We start from the raw sequence: 16,478 nt of genomic DNA, 5'->3' as shown, positions 1-16,478 counted from the left end.
ATCGACCCCCTTAGTGAGATTCTGCCTCTTAGCTAGGTTAGCATGGGTCTCGGGTGGCCAGCGCTGTCGCCAGTGCTACTGTTCGCAGCATCGGAGCACGTGCGGGAGGCCAGGGACCATGCCGTTGTGAAGAGGAGAGAGTACAAGGGTCTTTTTATATAGGTGTTGTCTCTAGGAATAGTAACGTGGACTGTGGGTTGTTTTGTTCCTAGTCTAGGGGCGTTTTTGCTTATATATCAGCGCACGCAGGATTTCCCCGTCGCAGGCCATCTCCGCGTGGGCTGCACCGTGGGCCACCGCGCGCTCACTCATGCGCTGCGTCGCATGGGCTATGTGTGTGGGCCGTGCGGGAGAATTCGATTATCTTTTTCATAAGAAATTAGAAATAGTTTTCTAATATAATTTTTGAGCTGATCTTCAGTAAATCATAAAAAATCATGTAGGTTTCCAAAAATTGTGAAACAAATTTTGTTAAGTTCCTAAAATTGTGCTCTATCTGTTAGTGTATTTAGTTCATATATGTACATGTTGATACTAGGAGCTATTAAATCATTTGAGAGTGCTTAATATTACTAGGTTAAATATTGCATGAATTTTTGTGGTAAATTGGTGATAGCTTTAATCCTGAAATTTTTATAGTAGTTTTATGGTATTATTATGTAGTCGCTGTAATTTGTGTAGCCCTAGAATAGGCTAAGCACTAGGATAGTTAGGTGCTCCTTGTTGTAATATAAGTTAAATCGCTAATAAGAGTAAGATTACATTTTAGTTGCTAAGTTAATACCTGTTAGGTGAATCTAGACCCGTGTTGGTGGAAATGATAGGTAGTTAGTATCTTAGCCATTAGATCTAGCTTAGTGGCTTAGTAGATGTATTCTTATCTTAAGAATTGTTGTTGCCTTAATATTAAGGGTTGCATCGTCATTGTATGCATCTAGAGAACGAGTTGGTGGAGTTCGTGATCGCCGGAGAGTAGGAGTACGAGGAGGTGATCGAGGAGTATGAGGAGGAGATTCTCGTACAGGAGGAAGCCTTGGAGCCACCGACAACTGACATAGCTGACAATCTGCCGGCCCAAGGTAAGCCCCGGTGCATAACTCTTATTTTGAATAATCACTAGATATATATACGTGATGTGCATTTACGTTATATGATTTATATTGAAACTACATGCATAGATAAACCTACCTATGAGTCCTACTAGCATAGGTCAAGTAGCTGCTATGCTTAGGCTATCGGTAGCGTGAGTAACCTGTTGTTACTCATAATAGTTGATTATTATTATTACTCACATGATAAAATGGTGAAAGGAAATGGAGATCGAACAGGGATATGGTACGGGTATTGGTGGGTGTAATAAGTTGTGTTCCACGACCAATGGGACATAGCTTGGTTACATTGTTTTCCCTGTCCGTGTTAGTTAAGGACCGTTCGTTGCTGTGGATGATAGTCAGGTCACAGACTTATTATCTTGAGCACATACTTACTTATGGGAGCGGTGAAAGGTCCTAATATGGCTAGAGGAGGGGGGTGAATAGCCTATTTAAAAATCTATAAATCAACTAGAGCAATTTGATTAGTATAACAAATAGCGAAATGCAAACTTGCTCTAGCTTTACAAGGGTTGCAAGCCACCAATCCAACAATTCTAGTTGCAATGATTCCTAGGCACACAACTTACAAAGATACTACTCACTAAGAGCTCTCAAACTTACTACTCTAAAGAGCTCCAGATGTGTCAGGTCTCAACGGTCATGACATGACCGGATGTGTCAGGTAGAAAATGACCGGACGCTGGACCATAGCGTTCGGTCATTTCCAGTAAGCTCCCAGAGACGCATTTCTTCGACCAGACACGTCCGGTCACACTTGACCGGACTCAGCCAGCGTCCGGTCAGTTACCCTGACTTCAGTGCAGCTACGTTAGCTCTGACCAGACGCTGCCTTCCAGTGTCCAGTCAGTCAGAGACACAGCGTCCGGTCGCATGCTCGACGCTAGGTTATCACTGCCACGCCTGACTGGACGCATTGGTCCCCCTGAGACCAGTGTCTGGTCAGTTGTAAAACAGCGAGACTGAGTCTCTTTCATTTCTATCTCCTTCACCCTTGCTCAAATGTGCCAACCACCAAGTGTATCATCTTGTGCACATGTGTTAGCATATTTTCACAAATATTTTCAAGGGTGTTAGTACTCCACTAGATCCTAAATGCATGTGCAATGAATTAGAGTATCTAGTGGCACTTTGATAACCGTATTTCGATACGAGTTTCACTTCTCTTAATAGTACGGCTATCTATCCTAAATGTGATCACACTCACTAAGTGTCTTGATCACTAAAACAAAATGGCTCCTACATTTTATACCTTTGCCTTGAGCCTTTTCTTTTTCTCTTTCTTATTTTCCAAGTTCAAGCCTTTGATCATAACCATGCCATCACCATTGTCATGATCTTCGTCATTGCTTCATCCCTTGGAGTAATGCTACCTATCTCATGATCACTTTGATAAACTAGGTTAGTACTTAGGGTTTCATTAATTAACCAAAACCAAACTAGAGCTTTCAATCTCTCTCTTTTTGGTAATTGATGACAACCCTTATATAAAGATATGAATTAAAGTTTATTTGAATCCATGTTGCTTGCCCAAGCATATTTACCATGTGTAAAGTATATGGACAAGTTACATGAACTCCATATGGTAGCAATTGCCCCCCCTACATATGTGCTAAGAGTTTGGATTGTAGCCTTGCACATATGCTTAGATAGGAAATATAGGAGACAATTTCTACCAAGTGATGCTAAGGTATAAGAGATCGACCTTTGAAGCGTGATACCAATCAGAGTGCACCATTATTCATCCTTAGCACTATTTGTAACTAGACATACATAAAAACTAGAATACCCCATGAGATCAATATTACAAGTAAGGGTCTAATTTTCATACGATGAACATAAGTCTAGTTACTTTAGCTAGATACCACTTGATAGCTAGATTTTCATTTCATCATTCAAATTTACAACTAGCATACACCACACAAACATGGATATTGAACTTTAAAACTTATGTCGTGCAAGCAACTATATGAAATGCATCATACAAGTTTATGAGCTTGCTCCCCCTACGTGTATGCTCAAAATTTTAATTGATCTCCTTCCTTTAATTGATCCCCTTCCTTTGTCATATTTTATCTCATCCTTATCTTTTCATCTTTTCACTATCTTTGTACACTATTTCTCTGCCTTTGTCATCAATGACCACAAAGGTTTAAAGTAGAGATAGGTTGAGATTATTAATATCAACAATTAGCACAAAAGGTGAGCTCAAATTATAGATAGGTTGGGGTGAAACCATGTGAAGTGGGGATCATTTTCCCAAATTGGTTCAATCTAGATTACTTGCAAAAGTTATTTAACTCGGTTTGATCCAAGGACAAACTTCTTCACACCTCCAAATAAGGGTTATCTTGTACCATATTGAGTTAAACACTTATAGCTTATTTTCTAGATCAAACACTAGGTTTACAAGCCCACAATCATGTCATATGCTACCACTAGATCATTTCAAACACACAAGCAATAGTGGTACCTTATAAGCATCAAATTCTTTTGATTTTCATGAATGAGCCTATTTAATATGTGAAATATGTCTAGATGCACTAATCATGTCCTTAGCATGGATGTATGCGATGCCAATCAACTTTTATCTTGAATTGCTTGAAGAAGAGGCATGTCATATAAATTTGGGGGTGCATCAACACATATTGGAGAAGTCAAGTATGTTCAATTCATTCCTTAGCTTGCAAAACCTCTTCTCATCAAGTGGCTTGGTGAATATATCGGCAAGTTGATCTTCGATGCCCACACTCTCTATGCAAATGTCCCATTTTTGTTGGTGATCTCTTATGAAGTGATGACAGACATCTATATGCTTTGTTCTTGAGTGTTGAACCGAGTTGTTGGTGAGCTTTACGGCACTCTCATTGTCACATAGCAATGGCACTTGCTTGAATTTGATTCCAAAGTCACTCAAAGTAGCCTTCATCCAAAGTAATTGAGCACAACAACTACCGGCCGAAATGTACTCTGCTTCGGTGATTAAAAATGGTACACTATTTTGCTTCTTTGATGACCAAGACACAGGTGATCTTCCCAATAGTTGACATGTGCCCGATGTGCTCTTTCTCTCAACTTTACATCCCGCATAATCGGAGTCCGAATATCCAATCAACTCAAATCTTGCTCCTTTGGGATACCACAATCCAATATTTTATGTATGCTTCAAGTACCTCAATATTCTCTTTGTTGCTTTCAAATGACTTTCTCTTGGTGAGGCTTGAAGTCTAGCACACATGCATACACTAAACATCACATCCGGCCTTGATGCGGTCACATAGAGTAGGTTTCCAATCATAAACTGATACATCTTTTGATCCACCATGTTGCCACTAACATCACTATCCAAGCTTCCACTTGTCTCCATTAGTATACTAATAGATTTAGCATCATCCATTCTAAACTTCTTGAGCATGTCCTTGATATACTTGTCTTGACTCACAAATGTGCTATTTTTCATTTGCTTGATTTGAAGACCAAGGAAGTAACTAAGCTCTCCAATCATGGATATCTAAAACTCATTTGCCATCATCTTACCAAACTCCTCACAAAAATCTTGATTTGTTGACCTAAATATGATATCATCAACATAGATTTGCATTACAAACAAGTCATTTCCAAGCTTCTTGGTGAAAAGAGTGGTGTCAACCTTTCCCATCTTGAATCCCTTAGAGAGTAGGAAATCCCTCAATCTCTCATACCATGCTCTTGGTGCTTGTTTCAATCCATACAAAGCCTTTCTCAACTTGTAAACATGATTGGGTTTCTTTTCATCTTCAAAACTAGAAGGTTGCTCAACATATATAAGCTCATTGATGTACCCATTGAGAAATACACTCTTCACATCCATTTGGTACAACTTGATGTTGTGGGCACAAGCATAGGCTAACAAGATCCTAATTGCTTCCAATCTTGCAACCGGGGCATATGTTTCTCCAAAGTCAAGACCATCAACTTGAGTGTAACCTTGAGCCACTAATCTTGCTTTGTTCCTTATTACTATCCCATCTTGATCTTGCTTGTTCTGAAAGACCCACTTGGTTCCAATCACATTATGATCTTTAGGCCTCTCAACTAACTCCCATACTTGGTTTCTTGTAAAGTTGTTAGCTCTTCATGCATAGCATTGACCCAATCAACATCCTTCAAAGCTTCATCTATCTTCTTAGGTTCAATGGATGACACAAATAAGAAATGCTCCCAAAATGAAGCCAATCTTGATCTTGTTTGCATACCTCTTAAAATATCACCAATGATAGTGTCCAATGGATGATCTCTTGCAACATTGGTTGGTTGAAGCACTTGCACTTGATTGCTAGCATTTGATTGATCACTTGGTTGAGATGATGAACTAGCCATTTGTTGATCTTACACATTGCCGTTACTAGTGCTTGCTTGGATTTGATCATGAGAACCAATAGCTTGCATATTTGAGTTACAGAGCACTTGATTCTTGTTATCTTCAACATCAATCACCTCTCTAGGCCTTAACTCACCAATGTCCATGTTTCTCATTGCCTTGACTAATTGAGTGCCTTTCACATCATCTAGATTCTTATCTTTCTCTTGGGAACCATTTATTTCATCAAACTCCACATCATGAACCTCCTCAAGAGTACCACTAGCCAAATTCTAAACTCTATAAGCCTTGCTTGTAGTGGAGTAACCAAGCAAGAAACCTTCATCATATTTCTTTTCAAACTTGCTCAATCTAGTGCCTTTCTTCAATATATAGCATTTACAGCCAAATACCCGAAAGTATGCTATGTTTGGCTTTTTTTCATTCAAAAGCTCATAAGGTGTCTTCTCTATCATGGGGTGACAATAGAGTCGGTTGCTATAATAGCAAGCCGTGTTGATTGCTTTGGCCCAAAATGAATGACTCACATTGTACTCACTCAACATTGATCTTGCCATGTCAATCAAAGTTCTATTTTCCTTTCAACTAAGCTATTTGATTGAGGAGTGTACTTGGCCGAGAATTGATGTCTAATTCCAAATTCATCACATAACTCATCAATTTTAGTGTTCTTGAACTCACTTCTATTGTCACTTCTAACTTTCTTGATTGTTGTTTCAAACTCATTGTGAATACCCTTGACAAAAGATTTGAATGTTGCAAACACATCACTCTTGTCACCAAGAAAGAAGACCCATGTGTATCTAGTGAAATCATCCACAATCATAAATTCATATTTATTTCCACCAATACTAGTGTATGTGGTTGGTCCAAACAAGTCCATATACATTAACTCAGATGCCTTAGATGTGCTCATCATACTCTTCTTAGGATGTGTATTAGCAACTTGTTTTCTGGCTTGACATGCACTACATAGCTTATCCTTCTCAAATATGACATCTTTCAAGTCTCTAACTAAGTCATGCTTAATCAACTTGTTCAATTGTTTCATTCTAACATGACCAAGCCTTCTATGCCATAACCAATCCATGCTAGACTTAGTGATCAAACATGTTGTCAATTGACCTTCTCTAGCATTGAAATCAACCAAGTATAGATTCTCATATCTAAATTCTTTGAATATCAAGTTAGAGCCATCTATACTTATGATCTCTACATCATCAACACTAAATATGCACTCAAAACTAAGATCACATAATTGAGCTACCGACAATAGGTTGAAGTTCAAGCTCTCCACTAGCAACACATTGGAAATGCTCAAGTCATTGGATATTATAATCTTACCAAGCCCTTTGACCTTACCTTTGCCATTATCACCAAATGTGATACTATCAATCCCATTGCTCTTATTTTTATTGATTAAATTGAATATTCTTGGATCACTGGTCATGTGTTGAGTGCACCCACTATCAAGCACCCAATGCCTTCCTCCTGCTTTATAATTGAAGTACAAAAGAAAATCAATTTCTTTTAGGTACCCAAACTTACTTGGGTCCTTGTACGTTAGTTACCAAGGTCTTTGGTACCCAAATGGCCTTCTTCTTTGGGCCCACAATTGGTGTACCAATGAACTTAGCCTTCACACCATTGGCACCCTTATAAAGCATGTAACAAGAATCAAATTTGATTGAGGATACATTAGGTAGCTTGTTCTTATTAATTTTGCAATATTGCTCTATATGCCCAACTTGATTGCATCTATTATAAAACCAACCATTACCCTTCACAAAGCTAGCTTTGGAAGTGACAAAGACCGCCTTGCCTTTCTTGGGGGTATAGCCTAATCCCTCTTTGTTGAGAGAAAACCTTTGGCTACCCAAGCACTTTAGCAAGCGGGCATCTCCACCATAGGCATTGCCTAAGGCACGAGTGAGCTCATTCACCTCCTTCTTGAACGACTCATTCTCCACCATTAGTGAGGTTTCACAAGTGAGACCATCACTCAAAGGTGAAGTGGAAGTGGTAGTGCTACAAGAAGTGTTAGTGGGAGTACCAAAAATAGATTCATCAATAAGATCACATGTTAGTCCCACATCACATGATATGATCACTTGCTCCTTCTTGGCTTCCTCCACTTTGACTTGCTCAATGAGAGAGGAGTGAGCCTTTTTGAGCTTAGAGTGAGCTTTGCCAAGCTTCTCATGGGTTTCCATTAGCTTCTCATGAGTAGCATTGAGCTCATCAAAGGATTGCTTAAGAAATTTTACTTTCTTGTGTAATTCTTTGCACTCCTTTCTCTTTATCTCATTGCAATTGTGCACTTGCTCACACATGTCCAAGAGCTCCTCCTTGGTGTACTCCTCATCCTCATCATCATCATCATTATCATTCCTACAAGAGTCACTTTCACATTCATCATCATCACTCTCAACATATTTTACCTTGGTAGGCTTTGCCATGAGGCATGTTGATGGAGTGTCGAAGATGGAGAGCTTCTTGTTGATGGCGATGCTTGCTAGTGCTCTCTTGATAAGATTTCTTGTCATCATTACTAGAGCTATCATCATCCGAGGAACCATCACTATCCCAAGTGACTACATAGCCTCCACCTTTCTTCTTCTTTTGAAATGTCATTCTCTTCTCCTTTTTTCTTTCTTGTCCTTTTTGAGCTTCTTCTTCTCATCCTCATCATTGTCACTATTGTAAGGACAATTTGCTACAACGTGATCAGGGCTCTTGTAATTGTAGCATTTTCTCACATACTCTTTGCTCTTGGTGTGATATCTTCTTGTTCTTGCACCATAGCCCTTCTTCTTCATGAATTTGCCCATCTTGTGCACAAATAGAGCCATGGCTTTATCATCAATGTCACTAAGATCATCATCATCACTTGATTCTTTCTTGGACTTGCTCTTGTTCTTGGATGATGATGAGCTAGCCTTAAATGCTATACTCTTCTTCTTCTTCTTCCTTCTTGTCATCCTTGTCATCCCCCTCCCTTTCTACACGGTATGTCTCTTGGGTCATGACATCACCTAGTACTTAGTTAGGGGTAATCTCCTTCAATCCTCCTCTTATGATTAGCAATCTCAACATCTCAAATCTTAGAGGTAGGCACATCAAGAATCGATGAGAGACATCATCATCCTTGATCTTCTCTCCCAATACCTTCAAATCATTTACAATCACTTGCAATCAATGGAACATCTCCGGAATGCTCTCATCTTCCTTCATCTTGAAGCTTGTCAATTTATCCTTGAGGATATATAACTTTATCGATGGAACATCTCTGGAATGCTCTCATCTTCCTTCATCTTGAAGCTTGTCAATTTATCCTTGAGGATATACAACTTGGCACTCTTCACCGCTGGTGTGCCCTCATATGTTTCTTCCAATCTTTTCCACACCTTATTTGCTCTTTCACAATCCTTCATTTGCTCAAACACCTTGGAATCAATGGCATTGTAAATGATGTTGAGAGCCATTGTATTGCATTGCATGTTGATCTTATCTTGGTTGGTGGGATCATCGGGATCAAATGATAGCATAGTCATTCTCGGTCACTTTCCATACTTGATCATTGATTGAACCAAGATACATCCTCATCTTTCTCTTCCAATAATCATAGCATGTGCCATCAAAGAATGGTGGTTTGCCCCCCACATGGTTGAACATAACTTGAGCCATAATTTGACACCGAGGTTGTTAAGCCTTCAACCAAACGGTGACCATGACTCTAATACCACTTGAAAGGTCCTAATATGGCTAGAGGGGGGGTGAATAGCTTATTTAAAAATCTACAAATCAACTAGAGCAATTTGATTAGTATAACAAATAGCGAAATGTAAACTTGCTCTAGCTTTACAAGGGTTGCAAGCCTCCTATCCAACAATTCTAGTTGCAATGATTCCTAGGCACACAACTTACAAAGATACTACTCACTAAGAGCTCTCAAACTTGCTACTCTAAAGAGCTCCACTAGATGAACTTAAAAAAACAAAGCAAGCTCTCAAATCTAATTACACTAAAGAGCTTGCTACAACTAGTTTGCAAGAATGTAAATGAGTGAGTAGGATGATTATACCACTGTGTAGAGAAATAAACCAATCACAAGATGAAGATTAAGCCAATCATCGGAAGAATACAAATGACAAGAGACAACTAATTTTCTCCTGAGGTTCACGTGCTTGCCAACACGCTATGTCCCCGTTGTGTCGACCAACACTTGGTGGTTCGGCGGCTAAGAGGTGTTTTACAAACCTCATCTACATGATTGGACACTACAAGAACCTACCCACAAGTGAGGTAACTCAATGACACAAGCAATTTACTAGAGTTACCTTTCGACACTCCGCCGGGGAAGGTACAACTCCCCTCACAATCACCAAAGACGGCCACAAACAATCACCAACTCGTGCCAATCCTCCACCACCGCACCAAGCCGTCTAGGTGGTGGCAACCACCAAGAGTAACAAGCAAAATCCGTAGCGCAACACGAATACCAAATGCCTCTAGATGCAATCACTCAAGCAATGCACTTGAATTCTCTCCCAATCTCACAAAGATGATGGATCAATGATAGAGATGAGTGGAAGGGCTTTGGCTAAGCTCACAAGGTTGCTATGTCAATGAAAAAGTGTAAGAGAGAGAGCTTGAGCCAGCCATAGGGCTTAAATAGAAGCCCCTATGAAATAGAGCTGCTGTACCCTTTCACCAGGCACTGTTTGGGGTGACCGGATGCTCTGGTCCTACTGACCGGACATAGGGCTCAGCGTCCGGTCACCCGATGGTGGCCACATGTCATGCTACGTTCAACAAGAGTCGTCTGATCTCAACGGTCATGACATGACCAGACGCGTCAGGTAGAAAATGACCGGACGCTGGACCATAGTGTCCGATCATTTCCAGTAAGCTCCCAGAGACGCATTTCTTCGACCGGACACGTCCGGCCGCACTTGATCGGACTCAACCAGCGTCCGGTCAGTTACCCTGACTTCAGTGCAGCTACGTCAGCTCTAACCAAACGCTGCCTTCCAGCATCCGGTCAGTCAGAGACCCAGCGTTCGGTTGCATGATCGACGCTAGGTTATCACTGCCATGCCTGACCGGATGTGCCGGTCCCCCTGAGACTAGCGTCTGGTCAGTTGTAAAACAGCGAGACTGACCCTCTTTCATTTCTATCTCGTTCACCCTTGCTCAAATGTGCCAACCACCAAGTGTATCACATTGTGCACATGTGTTAGCATATTTTCACAAATATTTTCAAGGGTGTTAGCACTCCACTAGATCCTAAATGCATGTGCAATGAATTAGAGTATCTAGTAGCACTTTGATAACCGCATTTCGATATGAGTTTTACTCCTCTTAATAGTATGGCTATCTATCCTAAATATGACCACACTCACTAAGTGTCTTCATCACTAAAACAAAATGGCTGCTACATTTTATACCTTTGCCTTGAGCCTTTTGTTTTTCTCTTTCTTCTTTTCCAAGTTCAAGCCTTTGATCATAACCATGCCATCACAATTGTCATGATCTTCGTCATTGCTTCATCACTTAGAGTAGTGCTACCTATCTCATGATCACTTTGATAAACTAGGTTAGTACTTAGGGTTTCATCGATTAACCAAAACCAAACTAGAGCTTTCAAGCGAGAAGGCTCATTGCTCTCTTGTCGTGGGTTCTGGCTCTTTCTAGAATGACTAATTGGAGGTGAGGATGGTGGAGGTCTAAGCACCACACTAAGTCTAGGACTCAGGAGTGGGGGCTTAGAGTCTAAGTTAGGACGGGGACCTAGACCCCTTGATAGGAGAGTGGTGGGTTGGTCTTGCTTGTGCCTGGGGTACAAGCGAGGCATGTGTTTCGGGGTACCCAGCTATGATATATTGGTTCATGAATCACCATGTGATATGGTATGACTTGACTATGGTCTAGCACCATAGTAATAACTGGAAGATGAAAGATGGTGAAATGGATCTGATTGCTCAACTCTTGCTTGAAAGTAGAACATGTGCTTACATAGAATGGTTAGCTAATGAACTAATCATGACTACTAATAAAACACATACATGAGGATTCAATACTAGTCAGGAAACCTAGCAAACTATAAAGCTTATCATATCCTTTGGAGTCGTGAAATTATTCTCACTAGTCAGGTAAGTCTTGCGAGTACATTGTGTACTCAGGATTTATTTACCCCTGTTGTAGGTGTAGCTTGAGGAGTGGCTGTTGTGTAGAGGATTCTTCTGGTGGGCACAGACGGATCCTTGTATCTTATCGTTAAATGTTTATTTCAATTTTGCTGTTTAAATTCCGCACTCTGAACTTGGTATTGTAATAATGTATTTCTGAGAACTCTTGTTGTATGAAATGGACTAAGTATTGTAAACTCACTCTCATTATTGGATCCTGGATGAAAAACATGGAGTGTTCGAGTTCTCCCTTGGGGTGTGCTCGATAGAACCATCCGATGTAGCCAACTTTTGGGGTGCTGAGTGTCTAGTAAAAGATGAGCGTCTCCGAAGGCGTGCTATTTTGGGCAGTTCTGCCACATCTCTTGCCTCTCATAAGATGCAATGAGCTCATCAAAGGCTTGCTTAAGGGCTTTTAGTTCCTTACGCAAGTCTTTGCATTCCCTTCTCTTAATGTCAAAATGTTCTTTAGCATCTTCCAACATGTCAATTAGTTCATTTTTAGTTGGTTCATCGTCATCATTACTTTCACTTTCATTATCATGTTCCTCATCACATCCATCATGACAAGTTTTTATCTTAGTGGCCTTAGCCATGAAGCAAGTCGATGGAGTGTCAAAGAGAGAAGGCTTCTCATTAATGGTAATACTTGTAAGAGCCTTCTTCTTGGTGGTCTTGTCATCATTACTATCATCATCATCACTTGAGGAAGCATCACTATCCCTAGTGATCACATATGAGTCACCCTTCTTCTTTTTCTTGAAGGTCAAGTTATCCTTCTCCTTCTTCTCCTTCTTGTCCTTCTTCTTGTCCTTTTTATCATCATCTTCATTCTCACTATTGTAGGGGCATTGGGCAATAAGATGATCCTTGCTACCACACTTGGAGCACTTCCTTGCTTCATCCTTGTTTCTTGATGATGACTTCTTCCTTCTTGCATAATAGCCCTTCTTCACCATGAATTTGTCAAATCTCTTCACAAAGAGAGCCATCTTCTCATCATCAAACTCATCAAAGCTTGAATCTTAGTCTTCATTTGATGAATCTTGCTTTGCCTTGCCCTTGGATGATGTGGCCTTGAATGCCACATTCTTCTTCTTCTCATCCTTCTTCTCATCTTTCTTCTTCTTCTCTTCCTTCTCATCATCATCTCTATATGTGTCATCGATCATCACATCTCCCAACACTTGGTTTGGTGTCATGGTGTCCAAACCACTCCTTACTAGAATAGTGATCAATGTCCCAAATCTTGATGGTAAGCATCTCAAGAACTTGTGGGAGAAGTCCTTGTCCTTCACCTCTTCTCCAAGTGCTTTGATATCATTGACAATCACTTGAAGCCTATGGAACATCTCCGGCACACTCTCATTTTTCTTCATCTTGAAGCTAGCAAACTTCTCCTTAAGGATATAAGCTTTTGCACCCTTCACCGCTTGTGTGCCCTCAAATGATTTTTCTAACTTCTTCCATGCCCCACGAGCCATCTTAATATTCTTGATTTGCTCAAATGTTCTCTCATCCAATGCATCTTGAATGGCACTAAGAGCAATGTTATTATTTTGGAGAAGCACTTCTTTGGCTGTGGAGAGATTCTCTAGATTAGCTATCTCAATCTTGGTCTCCACCACCTTCCACCCATTTCTATTTATTGACTTGATGTATATTGTCATCTTAGCCTTCTAATAAGGATGATTGAAGCCATCAAATTGGGGTGGCTTCTTGGTGTGGAAGGTTGACACCGAAGGTTGTTAAGCCTCAAATCATGGCGATCACGCTCCGATACCACTTGAAAGGTCCTAATGGCTAGAGGGGAGATGAATAGCCTATAAAAATTTCTACAACAACACTTAAGCAAGGTGGATAGACAAATATGAAGCAAAGCAAGTGTTGCGCTAGCCTACTCAAAATGCAATCCTCCTATTCATAATTATAGTCATTATGATATCTAATTCACACAAAGAGGCTATGTCACTACCACTAAGTTAGTGAGATCTCAAAGACTAACTAAAGAGCCTCACTAACCACTAGACACCACACAAGCTAACTCTCAAAACTAATTACACTAAAGAGTTTAGTTACACTAGAAATGTAAATACAAGAGTGAGGTAGTGAAGTTATACCGATGTGGCAAGCGATGATCAATTAATCAATCACAAGATCACATCCTCAGGACAAGATGACACAAGATTTTTCACTAATGTTCACTTGCTTGCCGGCAAGCCAGACTCCGTTGTGACGATTCACTCACTTAGAGGTTCACATGCTAATAGGAATCACACGCCTAACCCATAATTGGGTGCCGCACAACCAACACAAGATGAGGATCACACAAGCCACGAGCAATCCACTAGAGTACCTTTTGGCTCTCCACCGGAGGAAGATCAAGAACCCCTCATAATCACCACGATCGGAGCCGGAGACAATCATCTTCCTCCGCTTGACGATCCTCACTACACCAAGCCGTCTAGGTGGTGGTAACCAACAATAGAAACAAGCGAATCCCGTAGAAAAACACGAACACCAAGTGCCTCTAGATGCAATCACTTAAGCAATACACTTGGATTCACTCCCAATATCACAAAGATAATGAATCTATGATGGAGATGAGTGGAAGGGCTTTGGCTAAGCTCATAGGGTTGCTATGTCAATGCAAATGGCCAAACGAGTAAGCTATAGCCGGCCAAACACCTTATATAGGCGTCCCCTCAAAATAGAGCCGTTGGCTCTCTATTTGGGCAGAGATCAACATGACCGGACGCGCCGATCAATGTGACCGGATGCACAACCTTTAGCGTCCGGTCGCTGATCTGCTGCCACGCATCCACAAGATTCAACCGGTGTTGTTCATCCCCAATGGCTAGTTAGCCACGCGCACAACACTTAAGTGATGACCGGACATGCCGGTACGACGACCGGACGCGCCGATGCCATGCTAGCCCACACGCGTGCCCGCGACTCCATGCACTGACCAGACGCGCCGCTCCCTATGGCTTCCTGACTTCAGATCATTTTTAGTAAGCATCTAGAGCCGGATTTTCTTGATCAGACGCGTCAGATCAACAGCGACCGGACGCACGGCGGTGTCTAATCCTTTCTTCTCCTCTGCATGCCAAGTTTCGCGCCCGATGTCAGCTTACGTCACCTATGACCGGACGCACCTCTGTCGTGTCAGGTCACAAACACTGTTCAGCGTCCGGTTGCAGAACCGACTGCGCCCCTCACTGCGCAACACTGATAGGACGTAGGCTCAGAGTCCGGTCGCTGCGGGAGGAGTGTCTGGTCACTGAAAAACAGTGCCTCCACTTCATCAACTTCTCCACCCTTGCTCAAATATGTGAACCACCAAGTGTATCACCTTGTGCACGTGTGTTAGCATTATTTCACAAACATTTTCAATGGTGTTAGCTCTCCACTGGATCTAAATGCATATGCAATGAGTTAGAACATCTAGTGGCACTTTGATAACCACATTTCGATACGAGTTTCACCCCTCTTAATAGTACGACACATAGACAACCATAAAACTAACGTATCATTGCAGTAGTTGCTAGTTACAACATATCAATATGTTGCTTGGTGCATTACTAATGTTCAAATCACAAAATTTGCTAAATAAAATATCTAATTGCAAATATATTATGACAAAATAAGACCCATTTTTTCATATATTTTGATTGAAAAAACTTATCGCATGTAGGCTCCAATGTCATCTTGGTTTTGGCCAAAAAAAGGTTGGTTCTGACGGAAAACATGGTTACCATCAAACGACCCCTTGTAACCTAAAATGTTGCACTGTCCCAACTCTAGCTTGGTCTTAAACCAAACATATCATTTTTTTTCTAATAAAGATTGACCCCCAACTTTACCCATAGGCAGAGTTAGAGCAATTTGAAGAAGGGTGTGTTTGTCTTATAAGTGCATAGACTTATACACTATGGTGCATATATGGTAAAATTTTAGTCATAACAACTGTTTTTACATTTTGAGCACCCCATGAGACCATCTCCAACAATACAAAAAAAAAAAATCTGAAAATCAGATTTTGCAACCATATTGGAAAGGAAAAAATAACCCATCGTCAACAATTTACAATAATTTGCTCCTAAAAACAAAAAAAATGTTCACTTCAAAAATTTTGGTTGTCGCCCGTGTCACACCACGTCGCCACCAGCCGGTCCACAACCAACCACTCTGGCACCCAACTCACACCCAAAACCTTCAAAACAAAATTCACATTGTCTATTCTACCTCCCAATTCTCAATCTGAAAATAGTGGCTAGAGATCCAATTCGGATGAACTTCCTAGCTTCGGTGATGACAATCACCCCGCAACCATGGCTAATTGTTGCCGGTCGTCCCGACACCCTAAAAAGAAGAGAGAACCGTGGCTCAAATCTTCGGCAGCGGGGCAACCGTTGATACAACACTTCAACTGTGGTAGTCTGCTATGCTATGTGCTGAGAATGAGAATCAGTCTATTGTTGCAAGTGAAGTGGGGTTAGGGTTCATCAAAACAACCAGAACGTGGTTTGAGTAATTTTAACCACCGTGATAGCCGTTTCGAGATAGTGCAGCTTTACTACGCAGCAATTCGTACTTGGAGGGTCTGTATGATGTAGTTCTATGAACTTTTTGTTGCTAATTTCTTTTCCTACACTATTTTCAGCAGATGTTTGGGAGATTTTGCCAAATCAATGTTGAACTGTACATGCTTCTTCCATCTCTTTCTTTTTTATGAAAAAAAGAGTTGATTACAAATGTTCAAACTTTTAACAGATTGTTTGAACTTTGTTGATACTTCAGTTACAGTCATCA

The 16,478-nt window shown here is 40.8% G+C and overlaps 1 protein-coding gene across 1 annotated transcript; it reads right to left on the bottom strand.

The window, feature by feature from the left end:
* Positions 1–12,001: 12,001 nt before the first annotated feature.
* On the bottom strand, positions 12,002–13,333 carry LOC136548941 (uncharacterized). The gene is made up of 2 exons (XM_066540290.1): positions 12,998–13,333; positions 12,002–12,637 (listed from the first exon to the last, which is right to left on the bottom strand). Exons 1-2 carry the CDS (start codon positions 13,331–13,333, stop codon positions 12,002–12,004), a joined length of 972 nt encoding a protein of 323 aa, XP_066396387.1.
* Positions 13,334–16,478: the final 3,145 nt, after the last annotated feature.

The sequence above is a fragment of the Miscanthus floridulus genome, chromosome 4 (genome assembly GCF_019320115.1).
Source record: "Miscanthus floridulus cultivar M001 chromosome 4, ASM1932011v1, whole genome shotgun sequence".
Taxonomy (NCBI): domain Eukaryota; kingdom Viridiplantae; phylum Streptophyta; class Magnoliopsida; order Poales; family Poaceae; genus Miscanthus; species Miscanthus floridulus.
This window is presented reverse-complemented; position numbering and strand designations above follow the sequence as displayed.